The following is a 27,273-nucleotide window of genomic DNA, read 5'->3' as shown; positions in this document are numbered from 1 at the left end:
TTCCCCATGTGCTGCCGGCTAGCGACTTGAGGGTTTAACGCCATCGACTGCAATATTAAGGTCAAGTCTGTACTCCTTCGTCCAGTTTGTGAATATGGTCGCTGTGACTGCTCAAAATGGGAGGCTGCCTATCCTCTGTTGACCACTCTGGTGGAGTGGTGGCGCGGTATGCGAACTAGGTGCAGATTGTGCACTGCCGTAGAGGCTAAGGTCGCAGTAGTACGTTGACACCATGGCACCACGTAACTCATGGTCCAATCCCTTTGTGTCTTAAGGCCTGACTTGGTTTTAAGATGACTCCATCCATTGCATGTATTACACTTAACCGTGGTGGAGCCAACAGGCTTCAGGCGCAGACGCATCAAAAAAATTCCTCCAGACCCGGGTTGGACTTAATGTCAACACGAGTCAAGAGGATACGGAAGTTGCTTAGTGATGACAATCTAATACTAAAACTTACCGATCTACAGCCCTTGGTGGGATAAAATCCGGGTCCGGTAACGTAGAACCGGCTGTTGTCTGTCCTGAGTCACCGCTAAAAACGCCCTCCACATAACCTTGGAAGATGTTTGGAGAGTGGCAGGTTATAGGCCACCTGACGTATATCGACAGAAAGAAACACAAAGCATATCGTTCTTCGTAGCCCTGGGGTTTTCCAATATAAGGTCTGCGGGCGTTTGACTTCCTAAGGATATATAATAAACACGTTGGTTGTAATCACATGTACTTTTATTCTAATTTTGTGCGCAACATATAAATTACAATACATTCCTTTAAATCAGTGCAGTTTCTTAGTTACTAAATTTTGTTAACCATAAATTTTCTACAGTCCCCTAAGCCGAATTTCAAATGGCAAATGTTTTCGCCACCGTTTGTCGGTACTTCGCGACTGCGCTTCCTATACTAATCTGGCAGTGCAACAATGTTTTCCTAAGTTTCAGTTTTAATTACACTAAGCCGACCGATTTGGTCAGTTTTGTTGGGGTGATAGCGAGGGGCGGACGTAACAACCATTTGGTAATCGACAATCATCAATTTCCGCTTTGTGCCGTATACGACAAAGCGCCGCTTGCGGCTACTACCATTCAACTGATGCTTTTGCTGGCAGCCAATCCAACAAAGTCCTTTCAGTTTGCTGCCGGCTAGCGGTATTCCAGTGAACTCCCTCTCAGACAGCAGTGCCATTAATCAAGTCATAGTGGTCAGTGTTGTTGTTGTTGTTATTGATGCCACCATTGCCATTTTGTCCAGCCATCATGGATATGCCGCTGTAAACACTGGCATGCGAACGCCGTCTTTCACGCTCAAGTTCCTCGGGGTCAAATGTTTCGCCCAATAAAGCGCTGGCTCGACGCTGCTCATCGAAAGCGTAGGCGCGCTGAAATTTCGGCGGTACGCTGACCACACTGCCACTACCGCCTCCACTGCCAATGCCACTGTCGGCGCCGCCGCTGGTGTTACTGCTGAAGGAGCGTGTCAAAAGCGCGTGTGCCAAGTGGGGAGCTGTTGCATGGTGCGTACGTGTCGGTGGCGCGCCCAGTTGTTGGATTTGCTGATAGTTGGGTGCGTAGCCGGATGGTGAGGACGGTATGGCGGCAGGCCAATGTACTGCTGGTTGCTGAAGTCTTCCATCATTGTTGTTGCTGTTGTTCTGTGGCCGTTGCTGGCGGCGTTCGGCATAGTTGCTGTTGTTGCGCGCCGCAGCAAGGTCTTCGCTGGATTTGTGCAACGCAAAGGCTGAGTTGTAGATTCCGGCGGCATGTGATTGTGACAGATAAAGATTTTGCTGTAGTAGTTGTTGCTGCTGTTGTTGATGTTGCTGTTGTAACATCATGTTTGTTAAGCGACTCTGGCTGCTGCTATAGTTGTTGTGTAGTGCTGAAGCGCTTGCGTGTAGCGAACCTGAGCCAAGGCTGTTCTGCGAGTTCGTGTGGCTTTTCAAAAAGGATCGTGGCAAAGTGCGACTCTGAAATATTTGGACGTTGGGTTGGTAATCCTGGTGTAGACGGTTTTGCGAACCATAGTAGGCACTCTTGGCAGCGGCGAAATAGGGTTCTCCGCTGCTAAAGCTGGGCGGTGGAGGCCAGATTTCCATTGCGGAGTCGCTGCGGTCTACAGCAAATGAGCTCTTCTGAGCAGTCTTTTCGGGCTGATATAATGCGGCCAATGAAAGATTGGAGTTGATTTTACGCAAATGAGCCGGCTCAACGAACATAGAGGAGCGACGAAGGTTGCGATATGTTGGGTTGGTTACATACTGAGGATTATCTGCAAAGAATGTTATTGATTAAGGCTCTGCTTAAAAATTCGTGTAAAAGCTTAAATTAAAAAAGAAAGTTCTTAAATGCGTCATGCCCTCATTCAATTTATAGCAATTTGACTGTGTGTGTATTACATTACTCACCTTGAATAACGTAAATGTGCTCATCCTCGTCTTGTAGCTGCGAAAATCCACCCTCGCCTTCATCATCCTCATCTGTTTCCCGCGGATTTTGCCGCTCGTCATCTACTTGGCAACTCTTTCTGGCAAAATCTCGACGTCCACCGCCACCTCCATTATGTTGTCCATTACCAAAATGACTTGTGGCTTTGTAGTGACGACGCTGTTGTGCTTCGTCGTCAGATGTCGCCGCCGTATCTTCTTCGCTGGCAATGAAGTAAATGTTTTTCGGCTTTGGACGCATGCCAGCACGTTTGCAGAACTCCTGAAAGAGTTCATCTTTAGTCTTACGTATGCCCCGCTTCAAACCACACAGTCGCTGTGGCTCATCATCATCGTAGCAGCTGTCGGACTGGCTGTCGGCCAATTGACGACGCCGTCGTTGACTCCTTTCATTTTCGCTTTCAGCGCCGCGTTCACTTTCGCTTAGTGTCACCACTGCTGGGTCAAGAGGTCGTGTGTTCGTCGCCATGTTGCGTCGGTTTCTGCGTTCAATGTGCGGTGTGGCGTGCCGAGAGTTGTGACTGGGGTAGATGTCTGTGGTGGTCGAGACGCTGCGGGTGAGCGGATAATCTTGCGTGAAGTCGCCAAATTGTGTGTACTGCATCGGCATACGAGGCAAGGTCTGCGATACGCCACCCATTTTCACGGCTGACGGCGGCGGCGGTGGCAGACCCGCAACCGAGTCAGTGTAGAGTTCATTAAGAGATTTGGCAAAGTTTTTCGAATGCAAATTGCACTTTGGCTGCTGTGACTTCTCGAAATAATACCTGCGATGTGTAAAGGGAAAACAGTTGTTGTACAGAAATGCCAAAGTGACTCAATGTAACAGTCAGTCAGTCAGTCAGTTGTTCAGCAAGCTAAGTAAATACATGTACATGGGCAAAAGGGGCAAAAATATTTCACCTGCGTTCCAAATCACTATTGACGAACGCTTCCGCTGCATTCGGATGCTTGCGACACGGCACAAAACCGTGGGTGTGTTGCAACAGCTGCTTGCCATTCAATTCCATTTCGGCCGTGGTCGGCGGCAGACACACATTGTGCACCTGATGATGGCTATTAGTGCCTAGCCGTGGGCCTTGTTGAGGTTTGCGCACAGTGGGTGCGACCGCTGCCGACGCTGTAGAATGCTTGTAGCTTTTGTAGGTGTGGCTTTGTGGGATTTCGCCCTCTTTCAGTTTTTCCTGCAGATTGGTGATGTTGAAACAAGGCAGATGCTGTAAAGGCAGAGGTGTGAAATGTTCAAATGCATGTGTGGGCATTGTCCAATAAAGATGTGTGCTTTGAGGATATTGAACGGATGAGGAAGCGCTTGGTATTGTTCAAATGGAAATCATTTTCAGTGCAATATTGGGATTTGTTGCGGTTGAGCTTTCGATTAGTGTTGTATTTGTAGTGACTTTTGAATGGACAGGGAGTGGGGTTAGTGGTGTATTTGTGGGGAGTTCTAATGAAAATGGAGTTGCAAAGTGCTATTTATTCTAATAAATGCTATTTTACCAGAAACGATTTTGAGGCTGAGCAAGTAAAAGGCGGAAAATAGCTGGGGTTTTAATGAACATTTCGGCTTTTTACAGCCTTGAAGCACTTAATGCTAGCTGTGTAAAGCGGCTTTAAGCTCTTTACGTTTAACTTCAACCTTATTTACCATACTCACGTTGTAGTATCCGATTTCTTGTAAGCTAATGTAGAGAAATATGTTCAAGAGTCCCACAAACTCTGTGGTTATAAAGCCGATCACGAATAAGAAGAAACTTTGTCCGTAGGTGACCTTAAACAGTGGTGGCTGCAAGCTGGAGCGCGAACGCAGCTTCGAACCGATTTCCGCCTTTAGTATGGATATGTAGGCAATCAGGCCGATGAGCATTAATAAACCTAAAATTAATCATTTCCCATATTCAGCCAAATTTTTAAAGGTTATGGTTTTGGACAACAGTTTTTTCAACGGAATAAAATTATATATTTCTTACTTGCCCCAAATAAAGTAAATATAATAGGTAGTCGAAAAAGCTTTTTCGTATTTTGTCAATAGATGTCGTTGCAGTCGTATATCTCCAGTGTTACCAATCACATTGTGACATGCCATATAGTGTTGAAAAGATGAGACTTTATGTTTCTTCAACCACATGCACTTCGCTCTGGTCGACCTATCGCTGAAAATTTCGATGAAGTTATGGAAAAGTTTGACCAGGACCATCACATAAGCAGCAATGACATGGCTAAGGAATTTAACATTCATCATCAAACGGTTTTGAACCATTTAAAAAAGGCTGGCTACAAAAAGAAGTTCGATGATTGTCTGTGAAAAATTTAATGGACCGAATTAGCATCTGCGATTCTTTGCTGAAACGAAATGAAATCGAACCATTTCTGAAGCGAATGGTAATAGGAGACGAAAAGCGGATCAAATACGACAATAATGTGCGAGAAAGATCATGGTCCAAGCTTGGTAAAGCTCATCAAATGGTCGCAAGGCCAGGATTGACGCCTCGAAAGGTAATGCTGAGTTTTTGGTGGGATTGGAAAGGAATCAGCCACTATGAGCTGCTCTAGCAATCGAAAAAAACGACCAGAACTGATCAACAGAAAAGGCTTCTTCATCCATCAAAACAACGCTAGATCACACACATCTTTGATGACTCAGCAACAACTGGGAGAGTTTGGCTGGGAAGTTTTGATGCATCCACCTTATAGCCCTGACCTTGCACCATCGGACTATCATTTGTTTCAGTCAATGCTGAACTTCCTTAATGGTGTAAAGTTGGCTTCAAGAGAAGCCTGTGAAAATTACTTGTCGCAGTTTTTCGCCAAGAAACCAGAAAAGTTTTATACTGATGGAATAATGTCTCCAGCGGAAAATGGCAAAAAGTGGTCGACCAAAATGGTACATATTTGGTTCATTAAAGTTCATTATAAATATAAAAAAAAAAAATAAGTTGAAGTTTGATTAGAAATACGAAAAGACTTTTTCGACCACCAATATGTGTACAAATGTTTTTCCGATAATATACATTAAATTATATCGTTTATTTCTGTTGATATATAAATTTAATTATTTCTTGTATTCATATATACATACATATATGTATATTATATATCTGTATAAAGCATTTTTACTCACCCGACACGATGAACATTATGCCCGCACTGAAGTAATATAAATTATTCTGATGCGAACAGGTTGGCACTAGGAAGACGATAAAGCTGATTAGAAGGAACACGCCCGACGCCAAAAAGAATGGACACGATTTGGTGACAGTGTCTGCAGAATTAAAGGAATACCTCTTAAATTTAAAAAAGTATTGAACTCTGATTTATGTATTTTCGAATAAAGGATTTATTGATAATGCACACACACACACTGGCATACATTAGAAACAAGCAATTATTGGGCTCTAACAATCAAATAAGGCATTTGAAGAATAATTGCAACATAGAAAAGAAAGAAATGTAGAATGTAGGAAAGTCTTCTGCATATACATATGTATATGCATATGTACATATGTACTTATATATTTACATACATTTGTATTTGCATTTGTATGCGTGTTCTCTAAATTAAAGTTTATTTTCAATTGTAATTGTTTACTTGTCCAATCAAATTTATTGGTTTACCTGAAAAAATATATGTTTTTATATACACGCTGACATACAAATGTAACTGTTTTTTGTTAATTTAATCTTTGGATTTATGAATTCAAACGATTGCTTACTTTTGCTCTTATTTCTACGTTTATAGGCACATACCTTTGTTTAAATTATTAGAGAAGTGTGCTAAATGGTCATGTATAAACAATTGTTCCGATGAACATTGCAAGATTTATTGCTATTGCAACAGCAATAAATACAAAAGTTAGTGAACAAAATTTACATATTCAAAGCCAATTTTTTACGAAAATTAATAAAAAAATCGACTCGTACAAAATGCTTTGCCTGTCAACTAGTGGAGGCTAAATATGTATAAACCTCACCTGATATCATAATATAATTCCAAAAAAGTTTATAGCGACTTTTTATAAAACCTAACCTAAAATCTACATTTTTAAATCTTATTCTCTGTGTGCGATTTTAATAAGACATTCATTTGATAAAATTATTAAATTAAGCTTGGAGAAACAATCTTTGAAAAATAGTAAGACTTTTTAATTTAAATTTCGCATAAAAGCCCATTCGTCTAAATATTTGTTTTCTAGGTTGGTATGACTATCAGTGACATCTGTGCCTAATATCACGTTAAAATAATCATTAGTGCTTAGTATACGCTTGTCTTTCTGAAGTACATATAATATTCGGCGATTTTTACTGCGGGTGAAATTATTCAACAAAGAAGTTCCATTAAATTTTGTATGCGGAATCGAAAATCTGATGCCGATTGGTTCCAAAATCACTAATTTTTTTCGAAATGCAGCATTCAGTTAAGGTCTGTGAAATAATGCTTTCCAACTACCAGGATGTCATGAAACATATTATTACTGGCGTTGAGTCTTGGATCTATGCTAAAGACCCGGAAACAGGCGATCAATCAGTCGAATATCGTGAAAAGTTGAGGCGAAGCCGTAAAACCCACCTCAAAGAAAGGTCAAAAATCAAGGTTATTCGATAGTTTACTTCGATTATAGAGATGTGTTGCACTCTTAACTCCTTCGAACCGACCAAACTGTCAACAAAGAATATTATTTGAGTGTTACAAGTCGTTTGCGCGAAGCTATTCATAAACAAGTAAGGAAGCGCTAAGTTCGGGTGTCACCGAACATTTTATACTCTTTCATGATAAAGTGATAATCGAATTTCATTATCCGTCATTTACATATTTTTTTTTATTTTGCTGTAAAATTAATTAGATTAGTATTTCCTGAGATATGGTTTTTGGGTCCATAAGTGGGCGACGCCACGCCCATTTTCAATTTTTAAAAAAAGCCTGGGTGCAGCTTCCTTTTGCCATTTTTTTCGTAAAATTTAGTGTTTCTGACGATTTTTGTTGGTCGGTTAACGCACTTTTAGTGATTTTCAACATAACCTTTGTAAGGGAGGTGGGCGTGGTTATTATCCAATTTATTCCATTTTTGAACTGTATATGGAGATACCTGAAGGAAACGACTCTATAGAGTTTGGTTGACATAGCTATAGTAGTTTCCGAGATATGTACAAAAAACTTTGTAGGGGCGGGCCACGCCCACTTTTCCAAAAAAATTACTTCCAAATATGCCCCTCCCTAATGCGATCCAAAAATTTCACTTTAATATCTTTATTTATGGCTTAGTTATGACACTTTATAGGTTTTCGATTTTCGCCGTTTTGTGAGCGTGGCAGAGGGCCGATTTTGCCCATCTTCGCACTTAACTTTGTTGCGAGAGTATAAAAAAAGGCCGAAATTATGGGCCGAAAACTCTTGATTTTTGAAAATTTTCGCCTTTTTTTCAATCAATATCGTGTAAAACTATCGTATTCACTTGATTTAGCTCCGTGCGACTTCTGGCTATTCAGTCAACCCAAACGGCCACTCCGGAGAAGCCGGTTTTAATCAATTGAAGCCAATAAAGGGTTACATGGGTTTACGGGGTTTCAAAAATTTTATTATCTTATTAAATTCAACAATAACTTAAGAATATTATCTTAAATTTTGAAGTTGCTCCGAGTAATAGTTTCGGAGATACAGCCTTGAGAACTTGTGCGCTCGAGGCTAGCTATGTTAAGTGCGCCGTCTTTAAACGCATTTTCCTCGGAACTGTGTTTTTGAAGTCGGTTGGCAAAATTTCTCGAGAACTACTCAACGAATCCCCATGAAATTTTACACAGGTCTTTGAGATACAATTCTTAAAAACTTGGGCGAAGGATTTTTTCCTATTACAACTATTAATTAAAAAAAATGTTGCGAAATTTTCACTGAAATTTTCATTTTTTTTTTGTAAAAATTTCTGTCAAAAATCCAATTTTCAGTTGTCTTTCCTTCGTCCAAGTTCTAAGTTAACGTTTTAACTAAAACACGTATTTTGTTCCTTTAGATGATCATTTAAGGAGTTATCCTCCCAACACGGGTGCATCTTTTTCCGAGGGGTCACTGGAAATGGCCCCGCAAGGCCGAGTTTAAAATATTTGTTTCCAAAAATTTCAGAATTTCTTTCTAACAATTAAAAATTGTAATAAAATTCTTTATTTTTTAAGAAAAAAAATTGTTGAAACATATGCCGTTTTTTACCTGAGGTACATGGGTTTCCCCTTAAGTTAACATTATTCGAAAACAGTGCCGCCCACAGCTTGGTTGGATCAGCTGTTTCATACGGTTATGACATCTTGACGATTAAGAAATGTTTCAAATATTTTTAAGAAAAATTTGGTTTTGTGTAAAATTATTTTAGTCTGCAGAGAAAAGTATTCTTGGCTTAATTTTTTGCACACTTTGGTAAGCCTCTAAATTTTAACCTATAGAGGATGTTAGATGCTCTCATTTAAAGAGCTGGTAAATATCTAACCTAAGTATTTTCTTGTTCATACGCTTCTCCTATGATTCTCTCCTATGGCTTCGCGGCAGTTGCGCTCTCATCTTAAACTCGCACTTTTGAATAATATTGAAAAGTGGCAAATTGTGCCCTGAATTTCCTGTATATTTTGCCATTTATCAAATTTCAGTGCAATTTATTTTTAATTTGCATAAATATTCAATAATTTAAACTCTCATTCACCGCCGAAGCTATAAAAAGCGGAGAGATTATCAAAAATGCGCGTTCATCTATTATTCGCGAGCTGAAAATGGGCAAGATTTAAAATATTAATGCCATTACTAAAACAAGCCTAACTTCATGAATATGTGTGTACATTTGTTCTTACACAGTTCGGCAGTTTTGAATTTTCCATCATATTCGGCTGGGTTGTGGGAAAAAAGAGCGAAAAATCCGAGCTAATAGTCTGATCTAATTTTCTTTGAACTCATAATTTTAATTACAATGTAATTAAAATAACTCTGATTATTTGAATGCAATTACACCAATAACAAATATTTGTTTGCTTAAATTTTTGATTTGAGTTCAACATTTTAAAGCGCAAATGTGGCGAATGTCTGGCCAACACAAGCGCTTGGACATGAGTAAATTGCCAGAATTAATTACTCGCACACTAGCACATACATATGATATACATACATACATCTGTGTGACTACGTAGGTATATTTTGTTTCAAAAATTATGAAGTAAAAACATGATGTGTCCTGCAACTGATTTCTTTCGAGCAGCAAATACTCTATTAGAGCCTAAACATTGCTTTAGAGAATTTAGAAAAGGGAATTTGAAGCTGAGAAGTCCCTTTGTGATTTCTTTCCTGGTTGTATTGCTAAATCCTGAAATGTATCCAACTCCAATATACATATTTATGTGCTAATGTGTATACTGGCATGTGTCCTATACTATATTTGTATTTATGAAAGAATGCAGCACCAAGTCTTCTTCGAGAGGATACAGCAACACCCTTTTGCAATTGCTTTATGCTCTAATTAACAATTTGACACGGAACAAAAACTTGAAACTCGTTTCGAAAAGAATGGATATAGCTACATTGGTACATAGTATGTACATATGCATATGATGTTTATATGTAAACTCAACGAGTTCGAACGAAGTAGTCAAGGATGCGGGAGCAACACAAGCAGACAAAATATTTGTTAAGCGCTTAAAGCTTTCTTCTCCTCTTTGTTATTATCTTTTGTTTTTAAAAGCAAAAACGAAAAAAATTAAGAAAAAAACGTTAACTTCAGTCGTCACAATGTTATAATACCCTTTCTTCTTAATACCATTCACATCCACAAAGTAATGATTCCCATCATTCAGCTTGTATGACAGTTGTACGCTATTGTGATCCCATATGGACTGTTCCGTCATATGAGCAGCTTGTTGAAATCTTCTATACCCCGTTAAGGGTATAAAGAAACAATTGAGAGTCCTCAATATTTATACTCTGCTAACGATTTCCAGTATTAGACCAAGTATCCGTTGGAGCCAAAGTGAGTAGGCGAACCATCCCGCTGGGTTTGGGACCAGCCACGTAAAAAACGCCCCCAATGAAAACTTAGCAACAGCCTCGGATGAGAGACCCCCCTTTTGATGACGACCATGGCAAACGCATTAAGGATTACGAATTGAGGGCATGCACCTGGAATGTCCGGTCCCTTAATTGCTGCCCAGGTGGTTGATGTCCTCGTGAAAATAAAGGCTGACACATCACCGCCGTCCAAGAACGGCAATGGACGGGACAACGACTGAGACAAGTATGTCAATGTGGCATTCACTACAGTGGCCATATAAAAGAGCGCAAGTTTGGTGTGGGTTTCGTGGTGGGAGAGAAACTCCGTCGCCGAGTATCATCATTCAATCCGGCGGATGAACGTCTAGCCACAATCCACATTAAAGCAAAGTTTTTCCATATATCGCTGATTTGATGTCAAAATAGTGCTTGTCGACTTTAACGCCAGGATGGACAAGGAAGGTATCTTTGGCAGAACGGTCAGAAAATTTAGCCGCTATGAGGAAACATCCCCAAATGGGTTGAGGCTGATCGACTTCACCGGGGTTCGAAATATGGTTATCTGTAGTACTAGATTCCACCATATAAATATGCATAAAGCTTCCTGGCGAAAAGTCACCAACCAGATCAATCACGTTGTGATAGACAGAAAACACGTCTCCAGTGTTTTAAAAGTGCATACGCCCAGAGGTCCTAATATTAACTCCGACCACTATTTTGTTGCAGACAAAATACGCACCCGCCTCTGTACAGCAAAAAATGCACGTCAACAAACACAAGGAAAATTCCTCGTCGAGAAGCTGCAATCAAAACAAACAGCCGAACGGTTTTCTACTCGACTTGCACTTTTGCTCTCTGAGAGCACTCATCAGTAACTCGGTATAAGAGAACGTGTCGGACGGCATTTCAGGCTCCTTACGTACAGCTGCAAACGAGACCATTGATTTTCGGAAAGTATAAAAGAACAACTGGTACGATTAGGGGACCCGTGTCGCAGCGGAGAGAAAATAGACTGCTTAATTCACAGTTGACCACAACATATGTGGGATGGGATAGATATCGAGAGTTGAAGAGGGAAGCGAGACGCATTTGCAGACAAAAAATATAGAGACCGAAATGCGTGAGTATGAAGAGCTTGATAAGCTGGACAACAGGGATAATGCTCGAAAATTCTACGAAAAAATGCGGCGACTAACAGAAGGTTTGAAGACCGGAGCACACTCTTGTAGAACCCCCAACGGTGATCTAGTCACTGATGCCCAGAGCAAACTGAAATTATGGAGGGAACATTTCTCCAGCCTGCTGAATGGCAGTGAAGGTACAATATTAGGAGGAGGCCATGAAGAAGTCCGAATAGCCACTCAAATGAAGAGTCGTTGAAGCGAGACAATTTTCTTAATTTTGAGGTCATTCGCTTTCAGTTGACGTTGATTTTTCTGTGTACCTGTATTTATGAGTTGACCAAGTATAAAAGTAAAGCATTTGATAACTCATATGATGCTCATTCAACTCATAGACACTTGCAGTTTAAAGTGAGGTTATGTGGTTTGCTTTTCGTAATTTAAATATCAGATTTATTTCTATGCATTTTACTCTGTTAACAAATTTTTTGTGAGTAATATCACACACACACACACAATTTGAGTGGAATTTCTATTAGATTAAGCCATTTCAAAACATTTTCACAATTTTCACTAAATGTGTGCATGTATTTGTGTTATTTTAATTGAAGTAATTACGTCGAACTAACAATTCCCGCAAAAAGTTCTAAGAGCTTTTCCCCGCTGATGTGTAAATATCCATGAGCATATAAGTATATAGGTATTTATAACTTCTAATACAAGTACCGCTACAATGATGCGCTTATGCAGAGCACCGTTTTGAATGCCATTACAGACCTTTTTATTCCGCTGCTTTGCTAAATTAAATTAACTGAAATGAATGAAAATGGTCAGCGGCGCACCGAAGACTTTACAACACACACGTGCCTGGATGCGCCTCAAACACCTCGCAGCGCTCATCGACAAGTGAACGCTCCTCAATGCGAGTGAGATGTGTGTGTGTGTGTGCGCGTGAGCGGGTGTGAATGAACACACACTTCACGTGCGGCCACAAAGGGGAGCTCAACGCGGGGAAACCACTAACAGCTACTTACACGAGCGCCATTCACTTTGTGCACTCCACTTGCCTGAATGAGTGTGCGCGTGTTCGAGTGTGTGTGTGTTTAGTGCTCGTGTTGTGTATACGCCTGTGTGCACGGTGAAGAGTATTGACACTTCCGCTCTAATTACTATGATTTTTATATGCTCTGCTATGAAGCTAAAAAATTCAATATAAAATCGTCGTTTAGGTTGGGTATTGATTGGAAATGACAATCAACTGTCTGGCAGTGCATTACCCCGTGGCACTGTTTCTCATACGCCCGAGTAACCCCGAAATAGAGCGATGACCAACTAATATGCCAGCAGGCGCTCATATTTTCATACACATGCATGTGCCCATGTGTGAGCAGGTAAGTAGGGTTGGCTGCATGTGTGCGCGTGTGTTCGTATGCTCACGTGCGAAAGATGGAAAAGTGAAGAAAAAGTGTTGTAGTGTGCATGTGTGTGTGTGTGTAAAGGACTTTGTGAGCTCCTTTGTGGTTAGTGTTGAATATCAAACTTGGCACGCGCTGTGGAGTGAGTGTGTGGAGTGTGTCTCTTATTTGTATGTGAAGCGATTTTCGTGTAGGAAAATGAGTATGTGTGCTGCAAGTTTGAATTGTAAATATTTAAAGTTTCAAAGTTTTTTTGGAAGTCACGATACAAAAAGCTGATAAAAGTTACTCTAATATTGGGTAGTCGAAAAAGTATTTTCGTATTTTGTCAATAGGTGTCATTGCAGTCGTATATCTCCAGTGCCAGCAGTCACATTGTGTCATGCCATATAGTGTTGGAAAGGTGATTGACGCCTCGAAAGGTTATACCGAGTGTTTGGTGGGATTGGAAAGGAATGGGAGAAGTTTTGATGCATCCACCTTATAGCCCTGACATTGTACCATCGGACTACCATTTGTTTCGGTCAATGCAGAACTCCCTTAATGGAGTAAAGTTGGCTTCAAGAGAAGCCTGTAAAAGATAAAAAAAAAACAAAATAATTTGAAGTTTGATAGGAAATACGAAAAGACTTTTTCGACTACCCAATATTAATGCTTTATGCATAGCAATAAGTTGCTGTTAAGCAGAAAGTAAAAATAATTGGCTTAAAGTTATATATAAATGTTTTACAAATTAAAAATTGATGCAAAAATGCTTAAGCGCCGTAAGCCGCACTGAAAATATATCAAATAAAATCCAACGCATTTGTTAGCAACTGTAGGACATGAGCACTCTTTAACAGCCTTGCTCAAGTGGCAAGGACACGCATGTCGCGCACACATGCGACATGTGTACGCTGCAATGCAAGGATAATGTGTGTCAGGAAAAGGACATATAAAAACAAAGAACAACAAAACCAACTACCTTCAACGACAAATGAAGTAATTTCATTATTTCTTTTTTGTTTCAAAGAAGCATATGCGTGTATGTGTGTGTCTACTTACAACAAGCATACCCATACATCTACAAAAACATACACATATAGAACATATGTACATATTTACAAGCAAAATAAAAACAAAAGATGCGAAAGAGTTGCTGTTGTGCGAAATGGCATCCACTTACATGGAATCGCGGGCGTGGAATCGTGCGGATCAGGCTGGTAACCCTCCTTGGGGAAGTAGTCGATTTTTATGCAGTTGTATGTGTCCACTCCTAATTTATTGTGTGCGATTTTTGTTCATGGTTTAACATTTGTTTTCCAGCATTGCATTGGTTGTTGTTAGCATGTGGTTGTTGCATTGTGCGGCGAGTGGTTAACATTGTTGTCGATGTGGTTCATGTCATTATTTCATTATTATTGCATTGTTAGTCGAATGGCGCAAGCACAGTTAAATGGTTTCCATTTATTTATTTGAACCGTTAGTTGGTGGTTGTACACACACACATTCCGTTATTTTTCCATCGTTATATTTAGTTGTTGTTAGCATGAAACGAAAGTGAAAGAATGCATTTAAGAGTTGGAAATAAATTCAATTTCATAGAAATTGATTTTACAGTTTTATTTATTCACGAGATTACATAATATTTAAAATTTTTTTAGCAAAAATAGTGTTGCAACAAGGTCTCAAACAAATGATGGTTGAATCGACAAAAAAGTATTTATAGTCACATGCAAAACATGCTTAAGTCGACTTAAGTAAATTTAGATATTTTAGTAAAGACCTCAATTTTTTTGTAATTAGCTACTTATTTCCAATCTTATTGTGTCAAGCTGATCAGAAATCTAAATTTAAGTTAAATCGTGTTTATTTAAGCGGTATATCCTTTTCAAGGCACAAAAAACGTGTTTTATGCGAAGAGACATTTTATTTAATAAATAAATAAAAATAAGGTACTCTTATAGAATTTAATGTAACTTAATAATCGGCTATTCCTTTTGGTGAATCTTTTGGATACTTTCGCTAACGTAGCTTCCCTCCAAGAGAATGTCCGAAAAAGGTCTCAGGCGGTGAGGAAGATTTTTTTACTTAAAATAATTTTAAAAATAAAAATCAAAAGAATTTGTTATGAAAATAAATAAATATGCTTAAAGATCGTGGAACTAGTCGTTTTCTTTTACAAAATGGCAGCTTTCGGAAAATTATATATTTTTTTTTAATTTTCAATGACGCTCCTAAGGGAAGAAGTAACGTCTACTAAATTCTTCGATTGTTTCCTTTATAGTAAATAACTTTAGATCCCAGTGGAGGATATCGTTCCTCACATAGAAAGGAGTCCCCACTATGGTATGTAGAGCTTTATTTTTAAAAGCTTGAATTACTTTTAAATTTGTATTCGTTACTATGCCCCAGATTTGAATGTCACACGTCCAGATCGGCCTAAGTATTACCATATAAATTTGCAACTTATTCTTCTGCGCCAACTTTAATATTAGCGTTCTGTAATCCCCAAATACTTTGCCTATGTGTTTGTTGGTAATAACTGACCATATAAAGCCATTTGAAGGCAATTTTTGTGTTAGAGGGTATATACCCTATACTAATTGTACGGATTTTTCAGTGTTGATCTCAAGGTTCAATTTGGTGAGCCACGATTCTAGAGCATTCAATTGCATCTACAGTTTTCTGCAAGCAGTATTAGGGTTGCCAACTGATGCTAGCAGTGTAGTATCATCAGCATAGGTTGTTGTCATTGTGGAGTCAGAGGTGATCACTGAAAGTTGTATAAAGAATGTAGAGCACAGGCACGAATACCCTACCTTAAGGCACGCCAGCACGAACGATCAAATGTCAAATGAAATTTATGATTGTTGAAATAGATACTGTAGAAGAGCAGGAGGAGATCAAAGCATTGACAAATAAAAAGTTACCAGCATGATTATCGTTCGCTCAGACTTTATCATTTCCCATCGCAATGAAAATGTGCTGAGGTCATTTTAATTCTTAAACTCGTGAAACTTGATCATCTGCTTAATTCTTATCGACCAATTAGTCTACTGGTAACTATCTCGAATATTTTCGAAAGAAGAAGACAAACAGCTTATTCCAAATCATCAGTTTGGCTACAGAAAATTTCATGGCTCAATTGAACAAGTAATAGGGTTCAACACTTTATAACTGATGCTATGGAAAATAATAAATACTGTTCGGCTTTATTCCTTGACGTCCGCCAAGAATTTGACAAAGTCTGACAGCTAGTCCTATTATTCAAATTAAAGCAATAACCCACCTTATTATTTTCTGCTGAAGTCTTACTTGCGCAATCGGACGTTCGTGTTTTGTGAAAAAACTTCACTTCAGACTGGCTGGAAAATTGAAGACCTTGTCTTTTCAATCATTATGCGTAAAATATGTCTAAAACGGTCGTGTAAAACAGTTAAGTCGATCGGTGCAGCTCTTTGAGAGATATTTTCCTTTTCGTCTGCCTAAATCCTATCAATATACTTTTCGAGAAAAGTTATTATACTATTTTCTATATATTTTTTTTGTACGACCGTCGATAACATCCATAACTCTCCGGAGGTTGTCACATACTCAATTCCGAGAGTCTTGCTTTAAATATTCTGTCTTCTCTAGCGTTGAGCGTTAGTCTCATGTCAGACATTTTTCATATGGAAGTACTATAAACACAAAATTACTGAGTTTATTTCGAAATAAGAGGTTTGCAGATATCTCATCAGAGTAGCACAACTTCTTACTTCAATGCTACCTACATCAGTTTTACCGCTGCGTGACTAATTATTATATTTTATAACTATTTCCAGAAATAAAGGAATTACTTTCTGCAAACAATGTTGTCAGTCTGCTTAAGCAACAGTGTGTTCGATTCGTTATTCTCTAAAGCTTTCCATTAGTTAAAGAGTCATAGAGCGATATTCATTAAATGTTTCGTTCTTAAAAACCCGCCATAAAATAAATGAGCTCATTTTGAATGTAAAATGCGAAATAAAAGACAAATATTATGGACTTTCACAACAAGAAGTCATATGAACGATTTTTAATTGAAGTTTTAAGAATTTGAAACAAAGTTGTCTTTTATGTTCTCAAAATTTGACAATTTAAAGTTAAGTAGTCGCATAACTTAAGTCAACGACAAATTTAACTGAGTTGATTCCCATACTTTACCATTATTTTAACGTCGTGCAGTTTCTATGTACATATGCATACTAGATATACTCTATATCTATATGTCCAGAGCTGAAACTACGCAACAATTTAATAAACTTCAAAAACCACCAACCGTAAGAAAAATGACAAGACCGAATGTCTCGCGCTTTTTAATTACTTTGCGGCGCATGAGTAACGGTTGCTGTTACGGAGAGCGATTGCAGCATTGAAATTGATCCGATGCACAACAACAATGAATGCGAGAACAATGAGACAGCTTATCAAAAATGCAATTAAGTGTGTAATTATGAAAGGGAAACCACGAAAACGGCGAACTGCATACAAAGAAAAAATAATAATAATTAACATGAAGTGTAATAAAACCACTTAGGCGGAAGGCATGCTCACAAATACACACGCATGAATATGCGATTGTGAGGTTAATAGCCACAGTTATTGGTTTTGCTTTTGTGGTTAGCGTTTTGTTCTTATGTGGGAGTGGAATGTATATTTATAAAAATGCTTGCTAATTATTGTCAGGGCCGGCCCGAGACAATTTGTCCCCCAAGGCAAAAAGCAAATTCTCCGACCCTTCTAAGTATTTTTTCCCTAACATCATAATTTAATAACATTTTTTTTTGAAAATTATTCATGTAATCTCATGTCTCCGCATTAAAAAGTTTGAAGCCAGATCGATCAATTTGTGATAGGTGAACGACATGTTTCTAGTGTCCATGACGTCCGTACGCTCCGAGAACCTAACATCGACTCGGACCACTATCTTGTTGTAGCGAAGATGCGCGCCCGTCTCTGTTCAGCACAGGGCACGCCGAGAAGCTACTATCGCAATCTACAGCTAAACGGGTTCCTACTCAAATTGCATTACTGATCTCTGAGAACACTCATCAGGAACTCGGTATAAGTGATTTTTGGGACGGCGTTTTAAGGTTTTCGTAAAGGTTGAAAGAACAGCTGGTATGATGAGGACTATCGTGTCGCAGTGCAGAGAAAACAGACAGCCTACCTCGCAATTTTGCGATCGACCACAACACGAGCGGGGTGGGATCCCCCAAAATTCCTCCCTAGGCGATTGCCTAACTTGCCTATATAGACGGGACGGCTCTGATTATTGTTTATGAGAACTACTCTTGGTGCATGATGAAACAGAGAGGTGTGAGAGTTGCTTCCATGCTGAGTGTTGAGTTTTGTTCATGGATTTTGATCTCCAGTATTATCAGGAAAATCGGAAATTTTTATGACTTCTACCCACCAACAGTAAAGTTTGCTCTTTTCTACCTCTCTTTTTTCTTTTCTTAGTTCAATTCTCTTCCAATTCCTTTCTCAATTCATACAATTAGCATCCGTGCATTTTATAAAAATATAATATTTCTCTCCATTTATTGGAAATCGAGTTACAATTGCGGAAGGGGAAACAATTTTCTAGCGGTTAACCAAGTTCTGTGGTAAGTTAACATACATTTTTCTTTAGGAAGCAAAGTTTGCTGTGATAGAGTTGCCATACACCCAGAAAAATAAACACTGTAATCCACTTTTACTCCAAATGGTGAGAGAAACCCCACTGGAAGGCAGTATTTTTCACGGAAATGAGTAGCGAGCCATCAAAAAGGAAACACTTTTGGTTAATTCTGTCGTTAAAGTATTTTAGTAAATTACTACCTTTGCATTTGGTAAAAGTAAAATCTTCAGTTTGAACAACGGTAACTCTGCTCACTTCGGTTGGCACTCACCATTCACTAAGTTGTCAACAATTTGCGATCTCTGCCAGTGGCCAGCCACCAACCGCCGTACGCCAGCAATGGCAGATAACTCACTCGTGTAGCTTCCGCATATTGGCGAGGCTGCTGCTGGCTGCGCTGATTGTTGACGGGCAACTTTGGCGGATGCGCAAATTATGGCCAACCAAGAAAATCGAGTTGCAGCAACTTGGCAATCTTTCATCTCTATCTTTATGGTAAATTGTATGAATGCAGAAAGTAGTTTTAAGTGCCGCACATTCATTCAGTTTGAATGCGTCTTCTTGATTTATTGTAAAGCGAGCAGATTTAATTTGATTCATAATGCGTCATTGCCTCATTGCCTCATAGAATTTCCATTCGATTTCGATTTCGATTTCGCAATAAATGGAGTTCTCTAATGGAGTTCGCAATAACTATGGTGGTTACAAGCACTTGCAGCTTTTGATTGATAGTCCAAAGACTTATAGATTTTATAGTACCAAGCTACTATATACGCTAAGACCGTTATTTTTGATTGTGTTGTCAATGTAAAGCTCGCTCTTGCTCATGCATATTATTTGTAGTTTGGCTGAATTCTTTTGAAGCAGTCAGTATTATTTGAAGGGTACAATGTTCTTAAACAATTAATTCAAAAAATATTGCTATAAACCTTCAGACCAATATCCATTTTTTAAATCTTAATATAACATATTTGTTCAAAAATTGTGCAATATATTATATAATAATTTTATAATTTGTATATGACTCCTGCGCCAGCACTTACCTTGCAAGGCGGTACATAAAATCCACAGACTGGATTTCGTGTATTTTGTTATGTAGGCGCCATCGTCCATCATATTAAAATTGGCGGTGCCATTGTAGTTGGCATTTGGCAGTTTTTCTTCGGTGAAAAGCCATTGTGGGCCAGCAATTGCCGCCATCACAATGGCAACTGAAATGCTGGAAGAGAAGAGAAAAAAATACCAGTGGCCACAGTAATGAATTAAACATTATTTGATAAGAACGAAATAGGAATATAAAGAATATAAAGAAAATAAAGAATATTTTGCACCTTTGAGCACTTTTAAAATCATGCTTAACCCTTACATTCTGAAATGTTAGACCCATATTTCCAGCTTTAAAGAAGTTCATTATTTTTTGGAATAGCAAATTTTACTGACACAACTTGAGGCGTAAAAATATTGCTTTCACCTAATGGCCGCCTTTATGCATGCCTTTATATCTTAAAAGGCTAACAATGGTTGTAAGTCACAGCAAACATATTACTACAGATGCTTCTTCATAGAATTTAACCCAAAAACTGCCCGAGCACTTAATAACTGAAATACCTAGAGGCTACACAAAGAGCAAGTTCCGAAAAAAAGTGATGCTCATCACCCACATCTCTCATTTTTGCATTCTCCGCCAACTCCTTCATTCTTCTGCTCTCGCTTTTTTACTAACCAAATCTCAACTAATTAAGCTGCGAGTGTGTTTTTAGTTTAAAATAATCTTGCTCGCTCCCAACACGCTGCCGAATAAAAAGCGGCTACTTCTACAATTTACATATGTACACACGGCACGTAAGTAACGGTAAATGCATATGTGCACTTATCAATGTACATATGTGGCGCGTGTAAGCTGCTGAGCGCCTTTTAGCACAAAGTCATAATTCTGCTCGCTTTAGCCTTTTTCATCGCTTAAAAAATGCAAGTGCGCCAAGTGAGCTTTTGCCTGCGGCAACGAAAGCAAAAACCAGCAATATTTTTTATTTATGACTTTTTTTTTGCTTTTTTTAAGGTATGCGATTATGTTATTCTGCAACTGGGGCGGCGCGGATGACTGCGGAGATCCGTTATAACTGTTTGTAATTAATTTGATTTTTGTTGCTTTCATTTGACACCGCATTATCTGAGCTCTTTAGTGTAAACTCTCCGCACATTTCATGGCATTAATTAATTATCTGCGCTAGAAGAGTTCATTGAGATTTAACACACTTTTTTATATTGTGTGAACTTTATAGTAAACTTGTGTGTGTGACTTTTACATGGTAGTTTGAAGTGAGTTTTATTTGAGCGCTGCGTTGAGCTGCAGAAAAATGGGTGGGTAAACTTAAAATCGCTTTATGAAATTGCAATAATCAAACTGTTAATTAATTTCACATTTTTATAAACGGCAATTAATATGTGGCATACTAATTTAATGGGTTAAATTCTTTATTTCATTAATTGTAAAATATAATAACATTTATTTGTAGTCACATATTATTGTAGAAAATTTGCTAATTGACTAAATTAAGTGGCTGTCTGAAACATCAATATTTCATTTGTAAACAATTAATAAATATAAGTAGTACGAGCATATCACAATCGAAAAAGGACCTTTGGTCTTCGAAATTATGGAAAATTAGTCTGAAAGTTTTGTGGAATCATTTATTGCCATAATGTTCGGTTTGAAATCTAGTAAATGTTGCTCGAGGCAATTTTCTCGCTTACTCTATCAACCACTTATTTACCTAAGCAGAAAATATCAATTTTTGGACTTTTATCAATACAATTTGAAGATTTCGCGATTACCGATCGATCGCTTCATACTCAATATTTCTTCCAAGTTGTGACCTTAGCACATTTATTGCATTGAATTTAAATTTGTTTCTCCAATCGTCAACGTATCTTATTACATGATTCTAATTATCTACTAAGACGCGGTAATTAGTGTGTCCAATTCAATGACGAACCAGCTAAAATGGCAATAAGTAATGAGAAATACCCATAAATTTTGCACCAGTTTTACTTTCACCAGTATGCCAACTTGGCATTAGAAGTTTTACTAGAAATTGTATAAAAATAAAAATGACAACCGCCTTCAATGGTATGACGAGACTGTCCATGAATTTGCCATAATTAAAAATCCACATCATTCTTTTTTTGAACGTTGGCTGATATCTGTATTTTCTAAAGGCTGACTCATTTCGAGGTTCCCTAATTTTTGAAATAAAATCGAAGAAAATTAGAATTTAATAGGGAATGTTTATTAACATTCGAAAGATAATACTTCGGCATTTATTTACTGAAGATTGTCTCTATCAAATGTTGGCGATGGTTTGGTTTTCGATAACATGCGTGATCTTTTGCTTCAAGTCCTGAATCGCAGCGGCACTGTCCGCATACACTTTAGACTTTACATGTCCTCACAGAAAAAAGATCTAACGGTGTGGTATCACTGGATCTTAATGGCCAACCGGTTCTCTCAATAAATCCATTGATTGATTCGATGTCTTAGTAGTGGCGTTGTTTTGTTGAAACCAAATGTCGCCAAGATCAGTAGCTTCAATTTCAGGCATCATAACGGTCGCCATTGACGGTTACGTTCTCACCTGCATCATTTTTGAAGAAATATAGACCGATACTTCCACCGGCTCATAAACCATATCAAACTGTTGTTTTTTTTTTCTATGCAATGTTAGACCTCGAATTTCTTCAGGTAGCTCTTCGTCCCGAATGTCGCTTGAGAAGGTCGAGCGGCTTCAGTTCGTGCACACTCTATATTTTGTACGCTTTCAATTTCAGATCTCGACGTTAAATGCGTCAAGTCGTTTCATACGTCAGTCTGAGTTACAGCGATCGACTCTCCGCTGTCTTCGTGTACACCCTCGGATAGGCTTTATATTTTCTTCACTGCGTGCTGGACTTGGTCTATTTGGTGGAATATTATCCAATAATGAATGATGGGTCTCAAGATGAGTGATGTTGTTGCGAATATTACGCTCAGTAGTTGGATTATGTTGACACAGAAAAACTTTTTTTACAGAACGGGAATCGTAATAAAGGTTAACGATTTGTAAGCGTTGGTCAGGTATAAGTCTTTCCTTGATGAAATGCCAAACAATACTGAACAAAAATAACATGACAACTAGACACAACTCACGCATGATCTGTTAACAAAAGGCTATTGAAAAATGTACCTCCACTTGGATCCCCCGTTAAAACCATGAAAATATGGCAAAGAGGTTTGCAAAAGGTGTGGTTATGTTAGAGGCACCTTCCTATCAACCTGTTATGAATTATGATGTGACGTCAAGGGGAGTGATTATCTTTTGAGTTGGGCTCTGTAATGGGATGTTGATGATTTGAGTTTTGAAGAAAGCGTTCTGTTTCGATATTTCTTATGATAAGTTATATTGAAATAGGAAAAAAACTCCCGCTGCTCTTTTGTAACAATGTATATGTGTAAAGAATATCATGAAATAATACTAAGCTTGGTCTATTGTTGTTAGCCTTTAATTTCTATAAAAGCAATTATTACACAACATCAAGTAAGTGTGTGGCGCCTATAAAATATGCATGTGCGCTCCGAAAATAACAACAACCACAAAATGTGTGAGTACTCACCTCGCCGCAACAGGTGTCAGTATCCACAAATAGCCACCGTTGCCGTAGCGTTGTTGCAGGCCATTGTTATTGCCGCATTGTCGCATGCGTTGTTGTTGGTAGTGACTCATCCGGCCGCCCGGCCTCGTTACGAGAAATTCTCGAGACTTATGCATTTGTTGCGGTTGAATGCCATTTAATTTATTCGATTTCGAGTGCGTGGCGTTGGCGCTGGCGAAACCGCCATTCAAATCGCTTGTTAGCGACGAGTTGCTTCGGCTGCCGTTGCGGTCTGCTGCCGCCAGCGCCGTCGCCGAAGGCAGGCTGCCCGAAATCGTGTTAATGACACCGGATGCGGTAATGCCGTTCAAATCCCGATTGTTTTTGTTGTTGCCGGCGCTGCTGTTGCGCTGCAGTGCGGCGGCTGGCATGGAGCGCGGCAGCGTGCCATAAAGCGATTGTTGCGACTTCTGTTGTTGTAGTTGCTGTTGGAACTGCTCTCTGCGCCCAGTCTGCGTGACGCTGCCGCCGAAATTCGCTCGTTCAATTGACGCCGTTGCGGTGAGTTTATGCGGCTGCAACGAATGATTGTGCAACATGGCGGAATTTGTAATGTTGCACGGTTGCATTGTGTTTTGTGTGCTGTCTGTGTGTGTATTCGTGCCGTTACTTATGCCTCCACTAGTCGTGTTGTTGTCGTTGGACAATGTTTGTTGTTGTTGTTTGCTTGTTAATTCGCCAACTGCGCCGTTGGCACGGATGTTGTTTGCCTTTGTTGTTGCCGACGTAGTTGCATTTGTCAAAGTTGAGGTATGAACTAATATTTTCGGCTTTTGCTGTTGCCCGGATTGTTCTGCTGGCTGCTGTTGCTGTGGTTGTTGTTGCTTTTTCGCATCATCAACATTTTTATGAATTTGCGGCTTTGTATTCACATTTTGCGAGCATGCAACGCGAAAGACATTCGGCACGGTGGTGTGTTCGCGCATAATAATTCCACACTTTTCGAACACAACGACACCTCGCTAAGCACACATACACACATACGCATAAAAATTTGTGTGCCGTGTGTTAAATGCACGCGAGGGTTTGTAGTCAATGAATTTTATAGCCGCGCCGTAAAGTATGCAACACACACGCGCTAAACACTTTTTCGTTGCGTTTAAGCGAAATTATTGGAGTTTCACTAAAAGACAAACAACAAATTGGCATTTGATCTCGTTTACAAGCAATTCAAGGAAATATTTGTTGCTGTAATGTATGTTTTTAACTGTGTAAGTGCCAAAGAAAAGTGTTATTGATAATATTTTTTGTGAAACACTATTTATACAAAAATAATTAAATTCTTCAAGAGAATATAATTAAAAATTTTTCCATAAAATTTTTATTTTTAATTTTTTCGTATAAAATTTTGAAAAAAATTTGCATTTAAGCCTTCATTCCACAGACGCATTTTTTATGTTATAAAATGTATAAAAGGTCTATATATTTACTTTGATCGGTAATTATGTATGGCAGCTATATGCTATAATGGTGCGATCTTAACAATTAATTCGGAGAGTAAAGCGTCACTTTGTATAATAATTCTTGCCAAATTTCGGGAAGATATCTTGTAAAATAAAAGCGGTTTTCTTCCAAAAACTTGATTCTAATCGTTCAGTTTGTATGGCAGCTACATCCCATAATGGTCCGATCTAAACAATTTATTCGCAGAATATAACGATATTTTTGGTAATATATCATGCCAAATTTAGCGCAGATATCTGCTCAAATAAAAAAGTTTTCCATACAAAGACTTTTTGGTTCTGAACGCCCAGTTTGTATGGCAGCTATACCCTATACATAGTGGCCCAAACTTAACAATTTATTCGGAGAATATAGCGTTGCTTGAGATAATATGTCATGCCGAATTTCGTGAAGATGCATTTTCAAATAAAAAAGTTTTCCATACAAAGACTTTTTGATTCTGATCGCTCAGCTTGTACATATAGTAGCTATGTATATGTTATAAATATCCGATCTAGACGGTTACTACAAAGCTATTTAGGGAAAAAGCTAATCAGTTTAATTTTTGGTACAAACTCGTATTAAATTATTTTATATTTGGCATGTGGGTGCTAGGAATACGTTTTGCACAAGTTTAAAGAAAATGGTCGAAAGTACACCGTGACGTATGAGCAACAAATACTTTTAGAGCATGTATGAATACTCAGTGCACTTGATGCACTACTTTAACTGCGTGTAACCTTTAAATGCTTGTTTGTATGGAAAAACCAAGACGACCATTTTTGTAGAGGGTATTTTGTATGAGGATATTCTCTTCTTCAAAGTTAGAGGTTCACTTGTTTAAAGAAAAACATTAAAAAATTGTATGTACAAGAGAAAATAAATATAGTTTAGGTACGATTTTTATATTAATTAGATAACCAAATTGTGTGGTATGAAATTTTATTTAAAAATGTTCACGTGCTGAGCTCAATCCTTGAACTGATCCATATGGAGCCCCACAAGATTATCCCCAGCATTATCATTTTCACGCTTCAAGCGTTAATCTTTACATATTAGACAGGCATAGTCATCAATCAATCTCGTCCATTTCCACATTACAACATTTTTTTCCTATTTTCGAAAATCAAATTAATTAAAAATCAGTAAATTTTGGTGAAATCGTATTTATATTTTTTATTAAACTTTTTAGCTTTCACAAATTAAAAGTTTATGTTCTAATTTACTAAAACCGAAAACACAGCGGTTGGGGTTACTAGTCTGCTGAAAGCATTTCTCAAGTGAGATTTGTATGAAAAATTGGCAGCAAATATTTAAATAAGCGCTCATGCGATAACTGTAATTCTAGTTAATTAAGCTCTCTCCGACAATTTAATAATTAGTTTTGCCTGCTGCTGCAAGTCTTCCAACAATTTCTATAAAAGCAGAGGAAGCACCAAGCATGTTTATGCAGCAAATGCTGAGTGAGTGGTGAGTGTACGGTCAAGAGCACGATATCCACTTTCGCATTCACGAGCAATTAAGTGCGTTTGCAATCGAGAATGCAATCAAACACGTGTGCTGCATTCCTAACTGTAATTAGATGGAAGTAAATGGATGGAGCTAGTAATTCATTAATGAATGTGAACGATCCTTGGTTGCAAGTCAATGGGCTGCTTGGCGTTCCGGTTGCAGGCAACTCATTAGGGGAATGCCGCTGCCCATTGCTGCCACATGCACTGAGGGTGACAGCAAAGTCACCAAGGGGAATTAATTATGCGTTTAATATAAATGCATTTGACGCGTTTTCGTTATTTATTTGTGAATTTACAGCGCCGTTTACGCGTGCGAACTCATTTACAAAACATTATGAACTTATTATTATGTAGTTTAATGGGATAATTTCCGTAATTGGTTAGCACACACCCTAACGGATATTAAATATTTGTTTTTGTTGTTGCTTTTTTTATTCTCATTTATAATATTTTTAAACACTCGAATTCAGCGCCGAATATAGTAGAATAGCACAGCAAATGTGTCGCGACGCATCGCTTAGTGAAACTCAGCTGTTTTCCGCTTCCCGTTTCCGGTTTCCGCTACGCGCTCATTTTTCATTTTTCACACACGGCTGCCTGCTACAACGCTTGCACGTGTATGCGTGCTCAGCAACATACAGGCTCATATATAGTTGTAGGTGCCGTTACACTTACGGTTCACTCAAAAAACAGACACTCACCGCTGTGGCAGCACGGCACTATGACGCGACTAAGCTTTCCGGGTTCACGTGCGCTGCGTTCCAATGTCGTCGACTGACTGTTCACAAAGTGATGAAAGGGTTTGTTTGTTAGCAGCGGAAGCTGTGAAAAGGATTTAACAACTTGCAACATGTTGCATGTTTGATGTGGCGCTATGCTTGGAGCAAGTCGCATGCAACATGGTCGTTAGAGCAATTTTGTTTGACAAAGTATGTGTGGGCTTAGCAAGGATGCAATATAAGCTGAAAAACTAGTACCATGTGCGTATGAAGGGTAAAGTTAGGTGTAAAA

General features: G+C 38.6%; 1 protein-coding gene across 1 annotated transcript; it reads right to left on the bottom strand.

Annotated features, from left to right (window-relative positions):
• Positions 1–711: 711 nt before the first annotated feature.
• LOC126760372 (uncharacterized) lies at positions 712–27,016 on the bottom strand. The gene is made up of 9 exons (XM_050475962.1): positions 26,964–27,016; positions 23,267–24,428; positions 19,660–19,835; positions 14,156–14,245; positions 5,565–5,705; positions 4,101–4,318; positions 3,347–3,660; positions 2,405–3,210; positions 712–2,268 (listed from the first exon to the last, which is right to left on the bottom strand). The coding sequence occupies exons 2-9, from the start codon at positions 24,229–24,231 to the stop codon at positions 1,169–1,171; spliced, it is 3,810 nt and encodes a 1,269-aa protein (XP_050331919.1). The 5' UTR covers positions 24,232–24,428; positions 26,964–27,016; the 3' UTR covers positions 712–1,168.
• Between the last annotated feature and the right edge of the window lie 257 nt (positions 27,017–27,273).

The sequence above is a fragment of the Bactrocera neohumeralis genome, chromosome 5 (genome assembly GCF_024586455.1).
Source record: "Bactrocera neohumeralis isolate Rockhampton chromosome 5, APGP_CSIRO_Bneo_wtdbg2-racon-allhic-juicebox.fasta_v2, whole genome shotgun sequence".
Classification (NCBI taxonomy): domain Eukaryota; kingdom Metazoa; phylum Arthropoda; class Insecta; order Diptera; family Tephritidae; genus Bactrocera; species Bactrocera neohumeralis.
The sequence above is the reverse complement of the archived record's forward strand: the minus strand, read 5'-3'. Positions and strand labels throughout refer to the sequence as shown.

Coding starts and splice junctions, on each gene's coding strand:
- LOC126760372 (XM_050475962.1), bottom strand. CDS start 24,231: ATGCGCGAACACACCACCGTGCCGAATGTCTTTCGCGTTGCATGCTCG. Junction 3,661..4,100: donor AAGAAATCGGATACTACAAC/GTGAGTATGGTA, acceptor CTGCCTTTACAG/CATCTGCCTTGTTTCAACAT. Junction 3,211..3,346: donor AATAGTGATTTGGAACGCAG/GTGAAATATTTT, acceptor TACACATCGCAG/GTATTATTTCGAGAAGTCAC.